The sequence below is a fragment of the Corvus kubaryi genome, unplaced genomic scaffold, assembly GCF_017639235.1.
Source record: "Corvus kubaryi isolate FWS band 111438036 unplaced genomic scaffold, C.kubaryi_AGA036_p1.0 37308, whole genome shotgun sequence".
Classification (NCBI taxonomy): Eukaryota; Metazoa; Chordata; class Aves; order Passeriformes; family Corvidae; genus Corvus; species Corvus kubaryi.
In genome coordinates this window covers 14,342,711-14,367,542 of record NW_024581096.1, presented here as the reverse complement: position 1 = coordinate 14,367,542, position 24,832 = coordinate 14,342,711, and the positions used below count along the sequence as shown (strand labels likewise).

General features: G+C 42.5%; 1 protein-coding gene across 4 annotated transcripts in view; it reads left to right on the top strand.

Moving 5' to 3' along the window:
• UNC13B (unc-13 homolog B) overlaps positions 1-24,832 on the top strand; it is a 206,048-nt gene that overhangs the window by 9,935 nt on the left and 171,281 nt on the right. For all 4 annotated transcript variants that reach the window (XM_042028646.1, XM_042028645.1, XM_042028644.1 and 1 more), the window contains exons 2-5: positions 16,363-16,392; positions 19,006-19,105; positions 22,941-23,058; positions 24,000-24,123. In XM_042028646.1, the coding sequence (XP_041884580.1) occupies positions 16,363-16,392; positions 19,006-19,105; positions 22,941-23,058; positions 24,000-24,123 (372 nt within the window). The remainder of the gene's footprint in view (positions 1-16,362; positions 16,393-19,005; positions 19,106-22,940; positions 23,059-23,999; positions 24,124-24,832) is intronic.

The following is a 24,832-nucleotide window of genomic DNA, read 5'->3' as shown; positions in this document are numbered from 1 at the left end:
TCTGCTTTTTATGCTGAAATGGTTTACTAGCATCAGCATCAGAACAGCAGAAGCTGGTGTGCCTTTCCTTCAGTTGAAGAAGCTATTAGGAAAGTTGTACTCCTATCCCTTCCAGTACTTAAGGATTAGGAAAAATGGAGTTTGGTAATGTCTGTTACTTGAGCAGAGGCATTTGAATGTTATATTATGACTAATCCGACTATAATGAAAAGTTTTTACGTATTTTTCCATGGTTAAAAGGAGATCAAGACATGCCGTGACCTATAAGGTCACAGTTTTAAATCAGGATATTGTTACACTTCTGCTAGGTGGGAGGAGTGTGGTTTAACAGAGCTCGACCAACGGAACTTTTACTTCTGTTGTAAACTTGAGTTTGAGGTTACTGTTCTATATAAACCTGACACTTCAGTGAGATGATGTAGAAACGTGTTCAGGCTGTATTGGAGGAGAGCAGCACGTGACAGAAGTTTGAATATATACAAGTTAACCCTGTGTACGTACGCTTCCTGGGGGCCTGCATTGTATATTTCTTTTTTCTCATAGAATGTCGGGGAAGAGCTGGTGTTGGGGATGAAATTGGGGTTACCTGATCCTGATATGACAAGTGCTACAGTTATATGAAGTAAACAATGTTAAACATCTGAATTAGTAGTGTTGAGATAGTTTTCCAAGAGGGTGCAGACACATTGGTGTTATAAAGCAAAGTGGGAAGCTTGTGACTAAAGTGGTGGGAAGGGGGCTCTTAGTTTAGGACTCAGAACTAGCCCCCAAAAGATGAGCAGGAGTCATGAGGAGTAGGGGTTATGAGGGAAACAGAGATGATATAGGGGATGTCCTACTCTAGAAAGAGGAATAGAGGTGACTGGGAAAATTCCACTGTGGTTTGGTGATGCAAAATTGTAAAGCAGCATTAGTGTGGATAAAAGAGAACCAGCTGGGCTGAAATTGCTTTGGGAAGAGCTGATAAGGGATTTTGCTGTGATAGCACAAGAGATCTACTGCACGTAGTCCAGGATTTAAACGTGGATAAAAATCTCGTAACATGGATAGGAGCAAAGTATTTCTGGATATTCTCACTGTGAAAGACTGACTCCCCACACCAGAGAATATATGCTGTTGGTCGTGGCTGGGGTACAGAGAGCTATGTTATCTGACGGTTTCGCCATCAGACAGTGACTAAAGCCACAAAATTGGTGGAGTGAACTGTAGATGTGACTTTGAGAGGCACAGAAGATGCTTCAGGGAAGTTGGACATGGAAGTGAACTTGGTTTGAATGATCACAACTGAAACTAAGTTAAGGTAAACAGATGTAGATTAGCAATTGTCAATCCTCCAGGGAAACTGAAGAGGCTTCTTGGTGAAGTGAGGAGGTTGGATACGGAGGAGGGCATGAAATTCAGGGAAGCTACAGGGGTAAATATTAGCATCTCAAATAACAGAAAAGGCTCCACCTAGGAAATTACCCCAGAGCTGATGATTCACCTGTTCATTGCGTCAGGATATGCTAAGCAAACAGAGAACCTCTGAGAGGTGTGGGCAAAAAAAGTTTGTAAAGGAAAGTGTATCTTGAGGATCCGGAAGTCCAAGGTTAAGGCAGGGGCTTCCACCTCAGCAGACAATGTGGCATCTTGCAAATGGTAGTAAAACAGGTAACACAAGGCGCTTTGGTCACACGAAAAGGGGAAACAGCCAGCCTCAACAGGGGGTGGAATCAGCCTTCTGTGCATGGGCACAGGGAGTTGTGTAAAGATGGGCTGAGTATGGTCCCTGGACTATAGGAATTGTTTCTTATGAAACTGAAAATGAGGCACAGGGGTAGAAGGAAAAATTTTAATACCCTGAATTTGAGTCTGGTAATCTGTATCCCAGTGTGCTGAAACATGCAACACTTGCCAGAGAGGAATAGAGGTGATTTCTGTGGATTGGCAGGAAGATAAAGGAGATGAGTGATAAACGTGGGTAAATATGGATCTTGTCTTCAAAAGCAGGCAGGACTGTAACAATATGTAAGGTTTAAAATAAACTTTTAGGAGAGAATGATAAAAATTTTATAGACAGGTGGAAGAAGTGTGAAAGGGTGTTGTATGAAATGTGACATGGGTTTGCAAGAGGAGGATTAATCTGGGCTAGCCTCTTGTTTCTAGATGAAAGCATGCATCTATTTGTACTACTGTAATATCTCGCAAATCCTGTAGCAGACTTCTTTTTAAAGAAAATTGGAATTGGCAAAAGACATGTAAAGAGTATAAGGAGCTGCCTGTAGCAGAAGCTAGTAATGTTGCAAAGACTAGTAGGGGAAGCATATAGATGTGTTCCACTTGTGTCATGGCAAGAAAAAATAAAAATGTATGTGTCAAAGGTTTTTTTAAGAAAAGTCCTAATTACACAGTAAATTTTGAAGCAAATAAATATAATGCAGGAAGGACTCAATGACCCCTGAGGAAAGTGAGAATGAAAATCAGTTGATATTCTGTAAAAAAACTATACACTTAGAGACAAGCATTTCTGAAAAATGTGAAACTTAGTGAAAGGAGATATGTTGGTGAGTCCTTGTGTCTCTGCACTATGCTGGTAAACAGAATCTGATGGGATCTGTGACTTGTGTCCATTAAAAACAACAGGAAATTAAACATGGGGTGAGGAAAAACATTGAGAGGGGGAATAATGTTGACATAAGATATAGAAGGTATACTCATGCCATTAATTAAAGTGTTGGCTGGAAGGTAGGAATGATTTTGAATGGTATAAGTGGTCCAGGTGTTGGGAGAAGCAACATTAGAGCTGGTGATCCCAAAGAACTCCTTCCATTCTTATGATCTTCACTGCACTAACTTCATTGTGATGTGAGTTACTGTTCTGACAACTAATTGCTGTAGACAAACTGTATATTAAGGTAAAGTTTCGATGTAGCCTTTTCCTTATTTATAAATGTTAATAATAAGGAAAAGAACCTACATGTGAAGGAACTTGCTCATACTCTTGTTACCTAAGGCTGTTTATTTTGGTTAATGATTTTGATTCTTAGAGTATTTAACCTGGTGGATTTTCACCTTATTTTTTATGAAGGCCCAAATGCAAGCAAACAGCATGGCTTTCAGGAGGACAGTCTTGGGCAGACTCCTTGTCATTAGTAAGACCTTTTTATGGTTCAGTTCTTTGTGTACATGCTGTGTCAAAACAAAATTATTGGCAGGTGAGTGCAAATGTGTTTGTGAGGTGCAGCTCTTTTAGATGGCAATCTAACTGTCCTATTTCTGCTATTTGTGGGTGTCCTCCAGGAACCAGTATTGTCTGAGCAGTTTGTGAATGTGAAGATTAAAATCAGACTGCCAAAGGTATAGTTTGCCAACAGTGTTTTGTTATTAGATCTCCTGTTCCTGCCTGGAATCTCATTCAGTTGCACCGTTACTCATACCCTAACCAGTTCTTTTACTTTTTCTTAATGCTCCCAGTCAAGCTTATTTGTGTCTCCTCTATATTGGTATTTTCTCTGTTTTGTGAAGCCAAACATAATAATATTGATTGATATTTTATGTCAATAAGATTTTATTAATATTTCAGTTTAAAATATTTTTCATGCTAGACCAATTCTCCTTCATTATTTGTGGGGAAAACACAGGTCCTGTTTTTCCTGGAAGCCGGTGGTGGGATGATTTTGCTTAAAAAATACATATATAAAAATTTACTGAAACCACCACAAATGTGATGGTGCTTTATTTTTGTGTTTCTCTTTTGGTGAATATACTAGGCTTCTGAAGTTGAACAGTGATACTTTTTAGTATCATTTTTTATCTTGGTGCCTTTCAGGACAAGCTTGTGCTCAATCCTGCTTGACAAGTAGCCGTGTTCCAGTTGGCTGAGTGCTTGCAATCCTGTAACTTAAATCGAAACTACCAGAAAATAGACCAAGGCTGTGATTAGGTGCCAGTCACTACTGGTGTGGTTAGTCAGCAACTCTTTTTCCAGGGTGCATCTTGTTTACACTAAGTCTGAACAGGGAGTGTAGAAACCTGAGTCACTGGGGAAACTGTTCAGGTGACTTTTGTTGACAGGAGAAAAGCACATGCCAAAGGACAAGCACACAAGTGGTTTTGTTCTGTTTTTTCTGCTCTTTCCTCTTTGGTACCACAGTACTTGTGTCTTCCAGCAGCTGTTACCTTGGCTGTGACCAGGCTGTGTGATTTGAGCTAATAACTCTGGCAAGATTCTAGTAATTTAAGTGGCCTTTACCTCTGTGTACAATGTCTGAGCAGAAGCTGCATGTGCTCTGTGTTTTGGAAGAAATGATTCTATAGGGAGGTGTATCTTATTTTCAAAGTAAATACGTCCCCCAACCCCCCAAACCTGAGGAAACCAATTTCTCCATTCATCTGGTTTCTGAATTACTATTAAGGGGTTTTTGTTATGTGTGGGGTTTTAAAATAATTTTTATATTTTCTCTTTGGTTTTTTTTTTTCCCCTCTGAAGCTTTTATTATAAACTAGTTGAGCTGTTGCTTTGTCATCAAGTCAGTTTACCAGCTCAGACTGTCTCCTAGCAGACTTGATACATTATCAGTCTGTCTCTTTTCCTGCCTTCTGGTGCAAGGATATGGCTTTCATTATGCATATTTCCTTAGTCTTTGGCAGCTGGAGGCATATGTGAGTTGCAGTCTGTTTTGTGTAAAATTAAGTAGCGTGGGTTTTGTTCCCTTAATCAAGGCATTTCCAATAACTTAATATATTTCTGCCACTAACTTAAAATAATGTATTTCTGAACCTTGCAGAATTTGAAAGAAGGGCGCTGAAAATTGGAAGCCTCCTTTACGACTCTGTTTAGTAGTATTTATCTTACACATTTAAGAGTTCTGTAAGATTTGATGGATTTTAATTTTTTTTCCATGATGAGGCACAGATTCAGGAGTGGGATGCTCTCTTTTCTGATCATAAAACAGTTAAAAGTTCAGGAGAAATCTGTAACCCATAAGGAACCCCTTAAGGCAGAGTGACCAAAGCACAATCTGACAGAGTATCTCTTCTGAGAGAGTCAGACACACAATAACTCACTCCAGTACATTGCACCCAAGCTGCTTTTTGACTAATAATATTAAGGCTGCAGGAGAATATTGGAGAGGCGTGGCAGCTTGGATTACTGTTTAGTTCACCTCTTGGTTGGGGAACCAGGTCGCCTGACAGAGCTGTCTGTATTGCCAGCGTCAGGAGGATTAACCTCACATAATCTCTGTGATTTGAATAAGAGATTTTGTTCCTGTCCTCACTGCTCAGTTCAAAGCAGCTGCTGAGCAGAAAATTCAGTGGATCTTCAGAAATGTGTCTGTGTTGGTCAGCCAAAAAAGGAAGAAATAGATGTTGCAAGGATTTCTTTTTAGCAACTGATTGAAGGGTTTGTAGGGTAAATGTGTATAGGTGGATTTAACTGTTCTCTGGAATCAGGGAAGTTGGCTAAAGCCTCAGTTTCCTTTTTGTTTGCTTGCAAGGTGTTCTCTTACACAAATAGTATCAAATCCATTTCTCCATCACCACACTCTGCTTCCCCAGCCTCTTGGAGACCAAACTTTGGACAAAAACAGAGTCTTGTAAGCATATCATAACAAAACTTCAGTGTGTGTTTGTTTTCCCACTTCTCAAGAAAAGTGTAACTGATCCAGACCAGTCAGTTGGAGGTGATGCTCACCTGCCTGTGCTACGTCAGGCCAAAGCTAGGAGGGATTATGCAGTCAGCTGAGATGTATGTATTTGCCCTTGAGGACTGGTGGTGGTAGTAATAAGGTACTTAGCTCTCTGCTTAGAGCCCCACAAAACTGAGGATTTTCTTTTGTATATTGTTGTTAGGGGGAGGCTCTTCAGTGTTAAAAAAGCCAGACTGTGTTTGCTGTGTCAGACAAGTAGCAAAGCATCTTGCCTCTCTCTGATAGTTGTTTTCTTTTCCATGCAGAGTGATATGGGTTTGCGTGTGTTGTCTACTTTAAAACATCAGATACTGTTGTCAAGTGACAGCAAGTGTGTATAGCAAAATAGCTAAACTTATGAAGTGAGGTAGTTGAAGCATGCATTCCCCCTTGCTGTTGAATTCACCTGAAACTGTTGGTACCCTTAAGCCTTGATTATGTTGGGGATGAAGGAAATTTGGTGGTAGAATAGACCGTGTGAAACTCTGGTTTCTAAAATGTCACCTCTGGATCCTAAGCCTAGGGACATGCTAATTTGTAAAGTAGGTACTGCTGTATCATCATGTCATGGTCTTTTCTGGGAACTGTCTAGATGTTTGTGTGGATAAGCTATGGGCTAATGGGCTTCTTCTGTAGCCCTTACTCTCATGATATGGTTGTTCTTAGTACAAACTCCGGCTGAAGGTGTGGAAAGAGCCCTTGGTCTTCAGGGCGGAAGACATTTGATTTGGGACCCAAGTGCAAGATGTCATTGATGTCAAAGTGGTTCTTTGGGAATTCCAGCATCTAATTTGAGCAGTGGGACTGTTAGATTTACTGAAACAACTGATGTTTTGGGAGCAATGATTTGCATATCTGACTGGCTTTGTCATGGTGCTGGTAGGGGGAGAGGCAGTAACCAGAAGGCAAACATCTGTGAGACAGCAAAAAGGGTATCTCTGGTATCTTGCTTGTGAATATTCTTGTGTTACTTGGCTGTGGTTCTTCGTGGAGAAATAGGACAGGAGAACTGACAATTCAGAGCCTTTTCTCGTTGAAGAAAACCATCTGAAGACAGTTTGAATGCTCCACTTTGCTCGGGCAAATGCTTGTTGAGGTGACAGCTAGGAGCAAAGTGAAGTTTCAGGTAGACATTAACATGTCTGTGGAAAGATTATGAAGGAGCAAAGCACAATTCTGAATAAGCATCTGAGGATGCTGACTCTTGCCTTGCAAGAATTAACTTGTCAGTTTGCACTGAGATTGTGATTGTTGCCAGCTTAGTTGAAAAGGTAAGTAACGAGGTGAAGGGCTCCCTGCAGAGCAGCGTGCAGGCTGGATGCACCTTTTACTCCAGCACTGGCTGTGGGGCTCCTGAGAGCTGGAGCACATATTTTCTGCACAGCCTTTAAGGATAATAATGAGATGCATTGTGGGAGGCTGTCATTTCAGCAAGTCCCAAAGTGGACAAAAGATGGCTTATGATTCTCAGTTATTGTTCTAAGTACCTGAAAGATGACTTGAACTCACGGAGTTTTTCTGTTTTGTGCTGGTTGGAGAAGTGTCCTGGACAACCTGCCAGCCATCTGAACTGGGGGACCATGCATGCAGGAGAAAGGGGGATAGATACGCTCTGGAAGACTGGAAGAGCATCTGCAGTGATGAGAATTTCTGGAACAGTGTTCTGGTGTTGGGAGTTCCTCTCCTCTCTTCAAGTGCCACTTCCTCCTTCTCTCTCCTGCTCAGCATTTCACCACACAGGCTGCCTGGATGTAGAAGCTTCTGCACTTTTTCTGGTTCCAAGTACATTTCATGTAAAAACTGGAAAATATTTAATGGGCTTTTGACACTCTGGATTCACTGTCAGTGCAAATCTGTTTCAGGAGGTTTTAAGGTTTAAGACCTGCACACTCCTACTTTCTTTACCGCTTCCGGCATCTGATTCCAGCTTTCTTGGCTGTATGGTTCATGAATACACTTCTGTTTTTACCCCTCCCAGAGAGAAGAAACAGTATTGTCAGGCTTATTTCAGCTGCTCTTTATCTGAATCAATTGAAAGCTTCCTATTGCCTTTCAGGAAGCTTTTTCTGGGATCAGCTGTAAGTAAACTTCTTGCAGCCTCTATTGCAAAGCAGAAGTTTCACTAAGTGCTAATGTTTAATGTAATAAAGATTTGAGCTGTGGTTTACCAAATAGCTTATCAATGTTTTAAGCATTTTATTGTTATGATCTCCTGAGGCTTTTTTGGATAAAATGATCTGCATGTTTTGAAATGCTGGATTCCTTTCTCAGTGATGAATGGTCATGGTGTATTGTATATATTTTGCCAGTGTTCTGTGCTAGATTTTTAGTAAAATCAATGTATTTACTTAGAAGTTCAGAGATGAGGGTACTTCTAGGTTTTGGGACCTGTTGTTTTGTGAGTCTCCTCCCTCTTTTCCTCTCTGTGAACCCTGTCCTAGTTGTTCTACTTCAGATATTGTTTTCAAACCAACAAAAACAGACTGACCTTGCATCCTGATACTACTTTCCTGAGAAATGCTGGTGTAAGAATTCGGAAGAGGAATCTGATATCTACGTGAAGGAAGGAATCAGTTGCAGACCTCTTTAATTTTCCCTTTGCATTTAGTCCCCTGTGGCCGTTGCTTTCTACAAATTGCATACATAGTTTAAGTTCCGTTTTTCCTGTTCTGTAGTTCCCTAGTAAAACTCAGTTTGTGTTTTGAATACATTTCATTTTTCTGTCCAAAACTCTGTTCACAGCTCCAATCCCCATATCTTCTGCAGCACGACTTTATTTTTTTTTTTTAATTGCTGTAGTGTTTTCATCACCTGTGAGTTTCTGTTGCTGACATAGTTCAAGGAGTATTTCAGGCAGGTGAGTTCCTGAGCTATGCAACAAACAAGAATACATATGAAACCCTTCAGTTCAGGAAGTTGAAAACCTGTGTGATGTCAAGTCAGTGTGTCAAATCAGATCTGGTAACAGATTAACCTGTAAACAAGACCCAGATGTGTCTCTTAACTGTCTAAATCAATTTTGTCATTGAAAGTGTTTAGAAGTCTACTTACATTAACTGCCTAGTACATTAAACCTGAATAGAAAATAAATTGTCACCCCTTCTGTCGCATAAAATACATTTTAGAGAAGTAGACCCCTTTAAAAGAAGGATACTTGTGCTGATGAGGATTGAGTTTTATTATGAAATAACCCCCACAGTTAAACAACTCTTGCCAAAGGATTTGCAAAGTTTATCTGCTCCTCCAGGTATGCTGTGAGAATGTGGGGAATATGTGCAAATACCAGAAAGGGTTTCCTACACAGTTTTTTAATTTGTTCTGTTTACATTATCTAGTAACTTTGATAGGGATGCAAGAAATGAAACACAAGCTCTGATGCAAGCTGAGCTGTGCTGTATACACTTACAAAGTTTTATGCAAAAGCTGAGCTGAAAAGTGACAATATTTGCAGGAGGCATGAAATTACCTGCTTCACTAAGGGGATCAGACTGGATGTCTGAGCAGAATAGCTACAGGTGTCTTTCATTTTATAACTGGATCAGCACAGTGCATTAACTGTGGGTTTGCTCAGGTTTGTGTAGATTTGCCGTCATGCTGTCCTGCCAGTGCTCCCAAGTTTATGTGTGTGAAATACTGGGGAATAGTCCAGATATTGAGTCACTGTGCTGTGTTGCTCTGATGTTCATGGGCTATGGCAGTAATAGAGATTTAGACAAGACTATTATATATAGAGATACATTTACATATATAGCTTTTACGTATAAAAGCTAGGCATTTTCTGCTTAGATTTCGATACTTTGCTTGCCAAAGTTCATCCCATACAAGTGAAAATTCTGTCAAGAAACAAATGTTGGGGTCAAGTTTAGTAATGAGAGCCAGGCAGCAATATCCCTTTGGGACTGATCTGTCAGCCCCAAGTTATGGAGTGTCTGGACTAGGGAGGGGAGCAGGTGGGATGCTATCTTTCTGCAGGTTGTGACTCTTGTGTGTGTGTGAGGCGTGGATCTTAACTGACTGTAGAATTTACAGAGGAACAGGGAAGCATCTAGTGAGGTTTGGCAGTGTGGGGAGTCGCTGGGATGTGTACTTTATGTAGTGCTTTCCTGGAAATCCTCTATGAAATGGTGCTGAACCTTGAATGGGAGTATTGAGTGTGTGTCTCCTTAGCACAGAGATGTGGAAAACCCTGCAAGCAGTCACATGTCCCAGCTGCTATCAGTCACTGTCCAGTGGGCAGGAAGGGTGGAGTGGCTGGTAGAAAGCTGTTTGTTGGAAACTGTATTGTAAATCAAATAAACGTAGTAGTTTTGTGTTTACCCTCTGGACAGGGTAATAAATCTGCAGATCATCTGATCAGGAAGATGTTAATTCATGTGAATTAGGAAGAATTCTAATTCATTTTCAAGACATCTGGCAATACAGAAATCTCTTGGGTAGATCAATTTGCTATCACAGACTACAGATTAGAATCTCTCTTTTGCCCACCCCCTTCCTGAGAAGAATCCTTGAGTAATGGCTGGTTGCTGAAGGGAACCTTTCCTTTGTTTGATGTGGTTCCCAAGGCCTTGGGAAGGGCAAGTCGATCTGTCCTGTGGGCATTCAGAGTGGTCAAACTGAAGAAAGTTCTTTGCTACATGATTGAAAACTGCAATATATTAACTCTGCTTTGTGGTATGTTGTTTTGTTTTTTGTGGTTTTTTTTCCATTTCTACGAACTATTAAAAATTAATGAACTCATATCGCGTCTATTCCATTTATTCTGGACTACTTATTAAAGCAGTTCGATCCCTCGGTTCAGTTGAGGTAACCTTGGATATCTGGGTTGTCTCAGTTGTCTCAATCAGAGAGGTAATGGGTTTTGAACAACTGTTTCAAGTACTAAGTCAGAAAAATTCTGTCCTTAGATGCAACCTCAGTTCTTTGGATACTGTTGAAAATCTGCACTATATCCCTTCTCTTTGCCAGTTACCAAGCAGAGTGGCATTTCACGCTCTTCTTTCTTCTGGCAGCAGAGCAGTTCTCCGATCAGCCCAGCCCTCCTTTCACATGAAGCAATTACAGAATGTTATCCCCTGTGTACTGTGAATTCAGTCTCAGCTTTTAAGACTGTTGGTCCATGAAGGTACCCACTGTGCTTCCCTTATGTCATTCTCAAAGAGAATACACTGAGGCATAAAGTACTCTCTTCCCTGCTTGAGTGGAACAATGTTTCTATGTAAACCAGTAGTTTGTTTTGCCTGGCAGAAAAACAAAATATGAAGTAATGGATGTGACTTAGGTCCTGTGTCTCTCAGTGGCCCTTGAGGCTGTAGGAGCCTTGCCTGCAGTAACCACCCCAGCTCCGCAGGGCTCTGCTGGGAGAAGTTAGAGCCCAAGCAGACCCTGCTCTGGGCTCTGCAGTTATAGCAGAAGCTGTTGAGGTGCTGCTGAGTGCTGGTGGGTCCCTGGGGCCTCCTGTGCAATTGTCCTTCCTCTGAGGTAGGTCAGGGAAATCTCTTCCTTCTGAGCATAATTTAACTCTGAATGTATGAGAATGCAGTGGAGCCTTTCTTTTTATGCCTGTCTCAGGCTGGAAATACCAAGATGGCTGTGTCACACTGAATCTTTGTAACAGACTTGGGAAACGACTATATGTTTTATCCGGCTTTTCCTTTCTTAGTAATTGTGAAGGGAGGTGAAGAGTTTCATGGCACGGTCTGTACTGCTTTTCTACTATGGCACTTGCAGTTGCGGTTAATGGCATAACTGATGCTGCTGGGCTTTAATAGGGATCATGTGAAACAAAACAGTGACTGAGTTAAAATCACAGGTGAGGTCACTTCATGGCCTCGGCTTCCTCCAGCCTGGAGCACCTTTTGGGTTCAAGTAGGGGAAAAGAAAAGGGTTCCTCACCCTCAGGTGGAAGATGAGAGTGTGCAGAGTCTGAGCACGTTTTGATTTCCAGAGGAGGGAAAGAGGTTGTGGAGTCTGCCTCACTGGAGATTTTCAAGAGCCCTCTGGACACAATCCTGTGCTATGTGCTCTGGGATGACCCTGCTTGAGCAGGGAGGTTGGATCAGATGACCCTTTGCGGTCCCTTCCAACCTGACCCATTCTGTGATTCTGTGAAAGGTCCTTGTGGGTCAGGGTGGGATCTCCAGGGACAGAGCAGTCCTTGTTAAAAGTGCCAGTCTTCAGCCACTTGCCACCCTATCATGGATTTTATCAATAACTTCCAAGAAGTGAGTGGGAGGTGTTGAGTTTCTGGCTCTGCCATGGGGCACATGTGCTATAGTTGCTAGTTCAGGGTTCAGGCAGCAAAATTGTTTCCAAAGGCTCAGTTAGAGAAAGTGTAACACATGTGAAGGGCTGCAGCACTGCCTAATCCTTGCATCGTTCCCAGAAGGGTTCCCCTGCCTTCTATGTGCCTGCTGGAGGCTGCACAGGCTGTGAATTCGGTGTTTTGAGCTAGCCTTGGGTAGTATCAGCAGCCTGCTGTGGTCTCTTATTTCTGTTGTTTAAGCAACCTTTGCACCCAGTGCTACATGTCACTGTACACTGAAGTCTGAGCACCTGGAAAAGGTGAGAAAAGCAGAGTGAAATGGAAATATGTATTGATTCTGCTGTTCAGCTGGGAAAGTTACTGTAGAAGTTAGGGTGCACTCGAAAACACATTAATACTGCATTTGTGTTTCACAGGGAGGAGGAAGATATTTTTCAAATAGCTGATCAGGAAAATGCTTTTCGAATGCTCTGCTTTCAGCATTGCATTTCTTTTTAAAAGCGGTAATTAAAACTGCACCTTTCCATTCTTCTAATTTCTCCCACAGCCCCTCCTCCATGGCACTTTATTGTCCCCTGCGAAGGGATGTAGGTTTTGTTCTAGTGTGGGGAGTGATCGGGTAGTAAGTCATGTGCTGGATTTAGTTAGAATGTAATCTTTTGGCCATCTGCTCAGGCACTCCCTGTGTTGCATTCCTCTCACTTGCAAGCAAGTGTTAAAGGTGATTTGGGACGTGCAGGTGTTCGGTTCCCTTTTAACTTAGTATGACTGTGTGAGGAGGTTTGAGCAGGATGTTTTCTGAGCCTTGCAGTAATTTGTCATGCTTAATTTTAATTGTCTTACTGGTGTGTGTAGCACCTGCTCAGGAAAAAATACTATCATTCAAACTATTCGAAAAATATGTGGATAAGGCTTTCTCCTTAGAAGTGAGTTTAAGAATACTCTGATGTATGCTCTGCTATTGTTTTTTCATCCTCCACAGTGACTCTGGTCCTTTTTTTTTTGCAATTCCTGGCTTTTATTTTCCTTTCCTAGTCTTTAGGAGTTTATCTGGTCCTCTAGTCCTTTGTAAGTGAAGGCTGTAAAGCATCTGGAGTCTTGCTGTGGCTTTTACTAAATTTTATTTTATTTTGCTTTTTTAAGTTGCAGGCAAGACTTAAACTTAATTTTTTTTTTGTCTCTTTATTAGAGTAATGCCAAAATGGTGAGAGGTGCTCAGAGGGAAAAAAATCTCTGGATGAATTTAATATTTACATCAAGTTTTTTCTACTTTCTAAGAGCTCCTTGGAATAGCTGTATCTCTGATACGCTCAAGTCTTTTTTGGAGATTAAGTGAATCTTCCTGTGCAGAGAGATCAGGTGCATCCCTGTGCATCTGTTTCATGAAGTGCTTGCACATGGCAGTGCAAAGCACTAGGTCTTGCCTTCCTTTCTAATTTGGTATAATTTTCACTCCCTCCCTTGTATCCTGCTTGTCCTGTGCAGTGGCACAGGATTGGCATAGTTGGATGTTTGCATCTGAATGGATGGACTTTGTGTGCTGCCCAGTTTTCTGAGAGAAGCTATTTGAAACTGAACAGAACTTGACATCTCCAGCTGGTTTAAAAATGCTCCTTTCCCAGAGACTAGGAGTACTGTGAGATAACTGGGAGTGAGTCAGGAAATACCTCATCTAGATCATTAACTTACATTATGTTAGGTTTTTGCTTTGTGGCAATGCAGGAGCGACTGTACCTGTAAAACCTGGTGTTGTTGGGTGCTCTAGAGAATGGTTTCGTTTTGTGGTACGGGTTTTATATTATAAAAATGAGATTTTATATTATAAAAATGTACTGTTACACATGGCTTTATTTCAAAGTACTGTCATACTTCATCATGTAGCAATGACTTTTCAGCCTTTGCTGTAATGCTGACTAATTGGTGCATCAGGCTTCTGTAGAGCTTCATAACACCTTTGAGTCCTTCCTTGAGTGCTTGGCATAGAGGAGCTCTAACCAGAGAGAAGGAACGGGTGTAGACAAGTTTTCCTAGTAGTGCTCCTTTGGAAAGCTGTGGTCCTTCATGGCATGGTTCATGGTCTTCAGTGCAATGCATCTGACCTGCAAGTTCCCTGGGCTGGCAAACAGGCTGGGCCTTAGCCATGCCTAGAAGCCCATTCCAGCTCTGAACTCCCAGAAATTCAAGCTCTTATATGGGAAATCCTGCAGTCTCCCAGCCAGTCCTGGGAGATGTTCTGGGAGCTGCATCATTGCAATGCTTTCTGCACCCCTAGGAAATGCTTTCCTGTGGGGCTAACAAAACAAAACCATGTCCAAGTCACTTTTCATGGGAACTTTCTGGACATGCTGTGCAGGCTTGCAGATAGAGTGAAAGAATTACTGGTGAGATGAGACTCCCAGGTTTGCGATTCAGCCCTTAGTTATAAGCTCTGTTTCTGTGGCTAAAGGTGTGATTCGTTACATGCAGTTTTTCTAGAGGTCTGGTGCTCATTCCGGGGAGTTACTGAAGATTCCATTTTTGTCACGTGAGTCTGTAGGAGGCTTCGGATCTTTGTTTAGTCTGGCTGCTTCGCTGGGATATCCTTGTTGCTTCAAGCCCCGGGACAGCTCTTGCTGAAGCCCCACACAGACACCCCTCTCAGCTGTCGAGGCAGTGCAAGGCTTGCTGCCTTTCATCAAAGGAACCTCTGAATATTTAGAGGCTGTGACTGCAATGTACAGACGGCATCTTTCTCTTACTTTGCCTATTACCGCTGCTGAGGCTGTCTTTTCTCTGTGTTTAGGAGCCAGTGGCCCACTCCAGCTGCCTTTTTAGCAAGTAATACCAAATTTCTGCACTGGGGTTACCTGTGCTTCCCTGCTAACAGTAGTGGAGCTGAAGCTTCCTGTGTGTCCCCTGCCCTCCTTTGCCTTTTCTTCCCCTAGCACATGCACTTCTTTGTCTCCTGCCTCTTGCAAAGGAGGGGAGAGGGGAGGTTCACGGATAAGCTGGTGCCTGCCCACTCCAGGGCAGTGTTTCATGAAATGTCTGCTTTTGTGTGGTATGCAGAGGAGCCTAGAAAGTGGGTAGATTGTCCTGCATATTTCTCAAAGGTTAAACAGACTGATTTGGAGATTAAAAGGCATCTGTATCTTCAGTCAGCAAGAACACTGGCCCACACTATTGTATGTTTTGCTTGCACCGTTAGGTTTAGCGTCAGGAATGCTTCAGGCCCTGAATCTGGGAAAAAAGGAACCAACTTATTTTGGACCTAAAGGCTTGTTGGCCTTGTCAGTCTAGGTGAAAACTATAGCCCTTTTAACAGAACAGTTTGTACTGTACCTGGTACAGCATTTTCCTTCTTGCAAACATCTACCTGGACTGTAAACGCTCACAAAGGAGAATTTCTCAAATAGCAAGACTGTTCTCCATCATCACACTCCCTTGCAGCTCTGCGTGTAACTGTGTCAGGGCATTTTTTTTAAATTTAAGTTTTTGATGTTTCTTTCTAGAACTTTTATCTTGTGAGTTGAACACTATGAACCTCTAATAAGTATTGGCAGCTCTGTTTTCTGAAGGAAACTTCACTGCACCAGCTTTTAAGTATTTTTGCTCTCTGGTATATCTTGTTTCCTAGCTTGTTAAATATGTTTTCATCTTAGTGTTAGTTTTCCAGTGGGGAAACTAGCTGGAGCCTAGAGATGTCTTCTCTTAGTGCTTACACTTAGCAATTCTAGTGAGGATATGAGCTTGCAAAAGGGAAATGTAAACAAAATCTCCCCTAGGTAGACATGGACCTTCTCCATCTGGTGAGATAAGAGCCAATACTGTTTTATGTTTTAACAATTCTATTTTTATGTATAAATACTGTCCTGGAATTAAATTAACAGAGTAGAGCTTGTAAAAATGACATTTGAGTTTACACTGCTGTTTGTTTGGCTTATTTAATTTAATTGACAGTGTCACAGTGTAGAGTTACTTATGGAGCTGCTATTCTGGCTTGATTATTTTCAATTTGTGGTTGAAAGTCTGCTATACAGCGTTAGGAGAATTTCTTTGTATACAAAGAAATGTTTCTTTCTTCTAGAGTGTTTATAAGTAACTTTGTAAGTGAGGTGGTATGAAATGACATCTTGCTAGGCAGCAGTAACTTCTGGTTGCAAAGGACGGATTTTGAGATTGCTTTGCATTAACCATATCACACTGCTTTCCAAACATTAAGCCTGTGATTGTTTTTTAAATGCATCACTTTCAAGAGGTGCCATCGGGTGCAAAGGACTTTTTGTCTCCAGATCTGTTTAACTGAGTGTGGATTTCCAGCTGCCAGGACTGTGCAGGGGATGTTGGCCAGTTAATATGATGCACTGTGATGCTTTAACTCAAAGGAGACTGTAGCAGGACAAAATCACTAACAGCCTCTTATTTTGTTCTTTTCCTTTTTTCTCTTTACAGTAAAAAAAGCTAAACTCCATGGACCACCAGGTAAGCCATGCTCTCCTGCTTGTTTGCAGCAGTGGGGACCCCTGCTCTCTCACTGCTGTTTGTGCTGCTCCCTCTGGTTTTCCTCCACCTCCTCTCAGCTCCTCCATGTTCTCCTTAGGAGTGACATAATCTACCTTGAGAATCCAGGCGGCTTGAGTTAGTAGAAAACTTGGGGCTGTGACCTGGTGTCACGGTGGTAAGAGACATCTGTCTTTTATACGTGACCTGAACAGGTGATGAATGTCAAAATGTGTTCCCTTCTGCACCCACCCAGCCCTTTCATCTCATCCTGCCTCTGTCCCTGTTCAAAACAGGGTCTGAAAATGTCCAGTAAGAAGAACTGGTGTGTGCTTCTGTGGATTTAGTGCCTTCTCGATCTTGACTAGGATTGCTGGATGGAACTGCAGAAGTGAATCGTTCTCTTATGTGGCAGTCCATAATGGCTGTGCTTGGAATTAAAATCCCTTCCGCTAGGTTTTGTGTCTGCATAATAAAACAAAAGCAAACAGCTGGTGACACCCAGAATTTACAGTCTGTGGTTCAGAAGTAAGTGTGCTATAGAAACCCACAGCAATGACGCATGACAATCATACAATCGTAGAATATTAAGGAGTTGGAAGGTACCTGAAGAATGATCTAGTCCCATGCCATGGGCAGGGACACCTCCCACTAGGTCACGTTGCCCAGTGCCTTATCCAACCTGGCCTTGAACACTACCAGGACTGGGCATCCACAGCCTCCTTGGGGAACCTATGCCAGTGTTCACAATAAACGCCTTCACAATAAAGGATTTCTTCCCAATATCTAACTAAATATCCCCTTTCAATTTGTATCTATTATTCCCTATCACTACAGTCCCTGATGAAGGGTCCCTTTCTGGATTCCCTGTAGGCCCCTTCAGATACTGGAAGGTTGCTGTGAGATCTCCACATAACCTCTTCTTCAAGTTGAACAGCCCCAATTTTCTGAGCCTGTCTTCATAGGGGAGGTGCTCCACTCTTCTTACCAGTGTTGTGGAATTGCTCCAGCACTTCCATGTCCTTCTCAATGTTGGGGTCACCAGAACTGTATGCAGTAATCCAGGTGGGATGTCACAAGGGTAGAGGGGGTGAGTTGCCTCCCTTGACCTGCTGCCCATGCTCCTTTGGATGCATCCCAGGATACATTTGGCTTTCTGGGCTGCAAGCACACATTCCTGGCTTATGTTGAGTTACTCATCAACCAGCTTCATGAGGTTTGCGCAGTCCCACCTCTCCAGGCTGTCCAGTCCCTCTGGATGGCATCCCTTCCCTCCCAAGTGTGACTGCACCACACAGCTCTGTGTCATCAGTGAACTTGCTGAGGATGCCCTTGATCCCACTGTCCCTGTCACCAACAAAGATACTGAACAGTATCAGCCCCAGTTCTGACCCCTGAGGGACACCACTTGTCACTGGTCACCAACTGGACAACGAATCACTGACCACAAGTCTTTGGGTGGGGCCAGCCAAGCCAGTTCTTTATCCACAGAGTACTCCATGCATCATATCCGTGGCGCTCTGATACAGAGACAAGGATGTTGTTCAGGACAATGTCAAATGCGTAAGTCCATGCAATGTCAGTTACTCTGCCCCATCCACCAGTGCTTTAGCCCTGTCATAGAAGGTCATCATATTTGTCTGCCCTGATTTCCCCTTTGTAAAGCCACGTTGGCTGTTACATGTTTGTTTTCCATGGGAAATTTTGACAGTATTAAAATTGACTGAGATCAAACACTGGGAATAGATGCAGCAGAACATTGAAGTATTAAAATATGTGCACTGCTTTCTGGGTACTTAGCATGTTGTTCCAGGCTGTTTGAAACTGATGGATAGGCCTGAGGTGATAACTCCCCTTAAAAGGGAGTTTATTCATTCTTGGGTGCTGATATTCAAACTTTGAATGTGTCTGTGCTTTGCTGCTTGGAAAAAAGTTCTTCCAGAATTTTTCTTCAGATTTAAAATAAAAAGCAAAACATCTAAACAGAGGCCGGCTTGTCAAGATGTGAGTGTAATGTGGTTTTCCTAGGTCAGGTCAGTTTCAGCACACTTAACAATAAGTCCGTATTTTTCTTCTGCCCCTGACTGGCCTGTAAAGTTCTTTGTGGACTGATAGGTGGAAGACTGGGTTGGGGCTGAGAGAGCAACTGAGTCAGAAGGGAAGATGTGGTATGACCAACCCAACCTCTTGTTTGTATGTTTTGCGAGTTTGTTTTTCACTCTGCTTGGTATTCATGATGGGTCCTGTGCCTTCAGACTGTCTCTTTTTCCTCTTGTCTGCATTTCAGGAGCAGCATCATACTAAGTGTGTTCTTTAGGATTTTACACTCTTTGTCCATGTGTCACTGCAAATGAACAGTTGCGTGTTTTTGTTCATTTGTGCTTGGATTTCTAAAAAAACTGTGACTGAAAATTTGGTGCAGGTGAAAAACATCTTGAACATTTGACTTTTGAAACCCAATGGTATCTTTCCGTACGGGCTTTTCATTTGGAGTCTCTCTGGATGTACTCTACTAACTGAAAACCTTGCAGTGTTGCAGGTGATGTGATGAAAGGGTATAATGATGGAGATAACATTTTGTGTCTTGTTCCCCAGATAAATTCAATACGTATGTGACCCTGAAAGTGCAAAATGTGAAGAGCACGACAGTGGCCGTGCGAGGTGACCAACCCTGCTGGGAACAGGATTTTATGTTGTAAGTATGGTGGTGCACAGCACAAGGTGCTCATGGTTGGATCCTTCCGCAGCCCTGGTGTTCATACAGAGCTGTTCGTGTGTGTATGAATCAGAGTATTTGGGTAAATAAGCCTAAATACTTACAACCTAAATAATTTTCTTTCCTGTTGTACACATTGTCCTGTGGTGGAGGATGTGTGTTGGGAGATTGTCTCTGCAGGTGCCATGGACTGGCAGTTGCCAGTCAGATCTGTAGTGAGGAGCCAAGTGTGAGGTTGAGCTGGGGAGTTACTGTGTAGGTTGGGTCTGGATTGATGTTGTCCTTGGCCAGTATATGCACAGCTGTGCCTGTAAACTCGAGAGACACACACACGCCCGTACAACACAGCTTAGGCAAGGACCAAAGGCCCATAGCTGAGTTTAAATGGGCGTGGGAAGAGGGTGTCGGCCCCTGGAGAGGCTGGTCAGGGCAATTAAGGGCTGTTGTTAGTGCATGCAGGGTCTCTAGTCGGTAATCCTGGTTACCTCAGTTGGGAGCAGCAGAACCAGTTCGTTCCAGCTTTTCCGGGGTTTCTGCTGCAGTTGGCACTTCTGATTTGCTTTGGTCCTCATAGACCTCACATGTAGCCAAGGATTTCCCAGTATCTTTTAGAATGGTGTTTGTTTGGTTTTTTTTTTTTCTGGTGGATGAATGACTTATTGATTATACTGCATCTGCTTCTGTTTCTATAGCTTTGTAAGGCAAATTGAACTAAATTTACTAAATGGGGGGGAATGATGTTGTATTCTTGTGGAGTCAAAGCTAGTGCTGCTGTTTCTGAGTGGGTTTGAGGTATTTACATAGTATCTGTACGAAGAGACACCCACGGAATTTTGTGAATACGTTTCCTAATCCAGCAGCAGTTTGTTTCTCCTCAGCTGAAAGTGGCAGGTTGTTACCTCAGGGTTAAGGAGGTCACCTGGGTCAGTACAGTGTTTCCATCATAGCTGTGCTCCCGCCTCCCTTATTTGGTGGCACTCTGCTTTTGGAGCAGCACGAGAGGTGTGTTCTCCTGCACAGATAGTTTGGAGCCTGTCCTTTGGGATCTGGTGAAACACACATCCTCCTGAACACCACCATCTGCTCAGCTCTGCAGCTCCTGGTCAGACAGAGGCCATGGCTGTCACTGATGTGAAACATTCAGGGCTGGGTAAGGCTGGGATAAGGAATTGTACCTGTCCTCCAAATCACACACCCATACCCAAACTACTAACTGTTTTTGCTGGTGATTTGTGCTCATCCTGTGGGCAGGAGCTGACTTTAAACATGGCCAGCTACAGAGGAGACTTCTCAGCTGTGATTCAAGGAAAACACTTGCATGTGTTGGATGAAGGCTCCTGTGGTTGCTCCTCCTCCCTCCTTTCAAGCAGCTCCTGAAGCTGCACTCTGGTATCAGCTGGGAGCTTAGCTAGCGCGCTGTAAGGTCACTGAGACGCTCCATAATTAGTTGCTAGGGGATATGGAAGCAGAATATTAGCTGAACTACCTCGCCATTATTGTCCCTGCTTTAGCCAGGCAACTGCACAGTAGTTCTGGTGTCTCTTCATAACAGATATATTACATGTGGGAACGAATGTGTTTTGCATGATCCTGTGTACATCAAGTTGTCCTAGGGGAAATAGCGCTGGTATTCCAATACTGCTGTTCTCTAGTTTGCTGTTTTTCTTTCTGGAGTTGGAAAAGGATTCTGAGCACAGCAGTGTTTCCCCAAGGGAAGGATGCTTTTACTGTCTGTGCAGTGTTTACCTTTTTCATGAAGCATAGTGGAAGAATAGACTAAAAGCAAAAAAATGCTTCCCGTCTGTGTTTGTTGGTTTTGCCCCAAACTCTTTGTGAGATGTAACACTGCAGAATTTGGGGCTCTGGGGTTGTTTGAGATTTGGTTATTTACCAGACCAGTGAAGCACTTCCACGTATTCCTTGGGGACATCTTTGAATTTTGAAGGAGTTTTAAAAGAACTGCATATTTGCTGCGTATTTGCTGCATATTTGCAGGAAACACCTCGAGTGAAAGTGCAAACTGATGTTTAGAAGGCAGTGATTAAATTGGTGTTGAAGTTGTGAGAAATGCCTTTATTTATTTGTGCGTATGGAAAGGGAGGGATACCAAATTTCGGTCTCAGCTCTTTTGTTCTTAGAAGCTGTTCTGCATCTAACCAGAAGGTGGAGAAAGGGAGACACAAAGGCAATCAAAGCCACTGTACAGAAATGCATTTTATTTATTATTCTAACCTGGTGACCTGTCCTTTGGAGTTCTCTCCGGGTGTATCATGACCAATATCTTGCTCTGACAGCATATGTTGAGGCAAAGTACGTGGTTTGACACTGTGACTGAAAACAGAGTATTTCTTCCTTCCCTTCCCTTTCTGGCCTCACAGTATTCCAACCAGCAGACAGCCAGTCATCATCAGCCTGCAAATCAGATGAGTATCAAGCAGGGTGAGGGCAGAGCAGTGCTGGTAGAGCTGTTGGCCATACTGAGTAACCCTATCAGAACAGAGGATGCTGGAGACTTGATTACAAGATGCTAGCAGTAAACTCATAGAAGGGTTGTAAGAGCTTGATTTTGAACTGTTGCAGACTGAGCCACCCAAATACTGAACACTTTTGACCTCAATTCCTGCATCTCAAACAAGAACAGAAGCACTTGGATTTAAAGTAGACATTAATGTGCTTTACTGTAGCTGTAGGGTTTGTCTTGAACCTTGTAGATATGATGTTCTCTTTTAGTTGCAAGAAGGAGGCAAAGTTCAAGTGGATGCTTGGATTTATCGCAGCAGTTCTTTCTTATTTTGGATGTGGTGACAGTCTATAAGGGAGTAAAATGCTTTTTAAATTTCCTTGATAGCTGTAACATGGATATATTTGGGCAGAGGGCAGCAGCACTGACTGTCCAAGATAGCTACTTTTTAACATTAACAGTTAAAATAAAGGGGATTAACAGTTGCAATAAAGGGAGGCCCTGAGATCGAAAAATTACAGGGGATAGCCTTTCTTCATAAGTGGGAGACAGCTGTGGTATCAACAGACAGCTCAGGATTCTTCTCTGTTGTTTTTACCCGTGTCTGCTGTGTATGTATAAGGCTGTTCTGACGTAGGCATGTTATAAACCAGCATGCAAAAGTGAGGCATAAATGCTATAAAACACTGAGAAGGAGCAAATTTGAGATGCATCCTTTTGTTAATGAGAGGAGAGATGTTTGTGAAAACCTTCAGATCAGTATTTCCAAGAACCTGTCACTCAGTGGCCATGTGGAAGTAGCTGGTGCTGGAGAAGAAGTGGTGCAACAGAGCTCCGAGCAATAGTTAGTGCTTCTGATGCAGCTATGTTAGATTTGGGACTGTTACTTTTGGCACGGAGTAGCTCCACTCACAGGTAAGTATTGGCATGTTTGCACCTTCCAGAGTACACTTGTGTTGCTGTGCTGCCAAGGGAGACACCCACTCTGTTAGAAATGGGGTGCCTGATGACAAAGAATAGCTCACCTCTAGGTTTTGGTCCAAGGTACACTTCCTCCTCCTGTGTACATAGCTGCAGAGATGAGTTCCCAACTGGGAGTTCATGCATGACATAGTTCAGGGTTTTAGTTTGCACTCTTTGTGTAATTAGTATTAAACTGTGAATTACTAGAAACTGGTGTTCCCTGTGAGTATGAGCAGCCTCAGCTACACGCTTCCAGGAGCTCTGTGTAGCTTGACACAGCTCTGTGGAAATAGTTCGGTGGTATAGTCATGGTGGTAATGCAGAACATTAAACAAAATTAGATAGTATTCTGCTTTTTTCTCATCTGTGCTGCCTTTACTTTTCTTGCAGTGAGATCAGTCGGCTGGACCTGGGCCTAATTGTGGAAGTATGGAACAAAGGACTGATATGGGACACCCTGGTTGGGACTGTGTGGATTGCTCTGAAGGCCATTCACCAATCTGATGAGGTTAAGCTGACAGAGAACCTTTATTTGCTCCAGTGTTGATAATCAATGTGTTAAAAATCTGGCCTGATGCAGCCCAGACTCAGCTCCTCAGCAAAACTTCCACTTGGAAAGTCAGAAAGGCTGAGTGAGCAGAGAGGGCTGTCTCATCACATTGGTTTTGATTTTGAAGAGAGATCACAACTGAGCTTACGCAGGGGTCATTTCACTTGTGTGGACTCAAGAATTAGGGCCTGATCTGTTTAGGAGCACATAACAGACAAGTGTCTGAAATATTAAGGACTGACTGCTTAGTCTGATGCTCAGATTTTTATGACTTACTGCTAAAGACCTCTGCCTTTTCTAGCTGACAAGATAGGCCCAGAGCATATCTGCAGTATCTTCGTACGGCTTCTGGTTGCAATGTTAAAAGGTGTCTACCTGTGCTGATACATATGGACAGAAGTAGGAAGTAGGATGTGCCAATGACTGTGACTACCCTAACTACTGAGTTTGGCAGTTGTTGCAGCTAAGCATTTTTAACTCAAATTTCAGGGTATTTACTTAGGAGATTATTGGATTTGAACAGGGAGAGATAGATTATATTTTCCATAAAAGGAAAAGAGTGGAGGTGCCCTGCAGTGTGGCTGTGAGGTCTGCTGGTGCTCAATTTCTCTTGCTGTCCAGGCACTCCTTAGTCCTGCCTTTGAGGGTTTACCTTTGCAGTTCCACTGAGAAGGCAGTACTTCTTTTTGGTGCTTGCCCTGGTAGATGCGTCTGAGATTTGGAAAAAATCCAGTTTGAAGGAAAAAGCCAGTGCATGCTGAATGGATGTAATTTGATGTTAAAATAGAGTTGATAATGTTGTAAAGCTCTTTTTGAACTCTTTTAGCAAATGTGTGAGAGTTGGTGCATAAAGTTCTTCAGACTTGAATGTTTGTTCACTTAAGGATTTTGATTCATAGGAAGGTCCTGGGGAGTGGTCTACGCTGGAGGCAGAAGTTGTAATGAAACATGATGAAATCTGTGGAACCAAAAACCCAACTCCTCATAAAATTTTGCTGGACACAAGATTTGAATTACCATTTGGTGAGTACATTTCCATAACTTACCCAGGATGCTGACAGTGGAGAGAAAGTGGGAACAACTTGAGGTTTATAATCAAGTTGTGTTCATTCTCAGTTCTGTCAGTGTAGTTTAGTGGAGGTCATGTGGCTGGTATTCATTTTTTGTTTGGCTTCTTTGTAAAAAGATCTGAATAAGTACGAAATATTTGAAAGTCCCTGAGTGCTGGAATATTTAGACTAGCAGCAGTTTTTTCTTCTGATAGTGTTTCAGGATTGTGTTCACACATTTTCTTCCTAAGCAGGGAGCATTTGCTTCTTTGAATCTAGACAAATTTGACTGTAGACGAGGCAGAGTGTGTTGTTAGAGCTGTTCTGTGGTGAATGCACGTAGGCCTCTCAGACATGTGCAGTTCAGTTAGTGAAACTTTAATGCTTAGTGCTCCTGAACATCATCATTAGCAGAGTATATAAATAACTTAATGTTGTAAGAACTGCCTTTCTGGCAATTACTTGTGGTTGAAAAATACAGAATATGGAAAAGCAGCTAATTGGAGCAAACTGATGTCAAGTAAAGTTGTATGTAATTTTAAAATTTTATTTTACTTAAGCAAACAAAAACCCCCAAACCAAATAAACCCCAAAAGTAAGTCCTTAGCCAAAATGCATCCCAGGCTTAACTTCTCTTTCCAGCTCTCACCTGATGCTTGGGATCAAGAACAGAGGTGATGTTT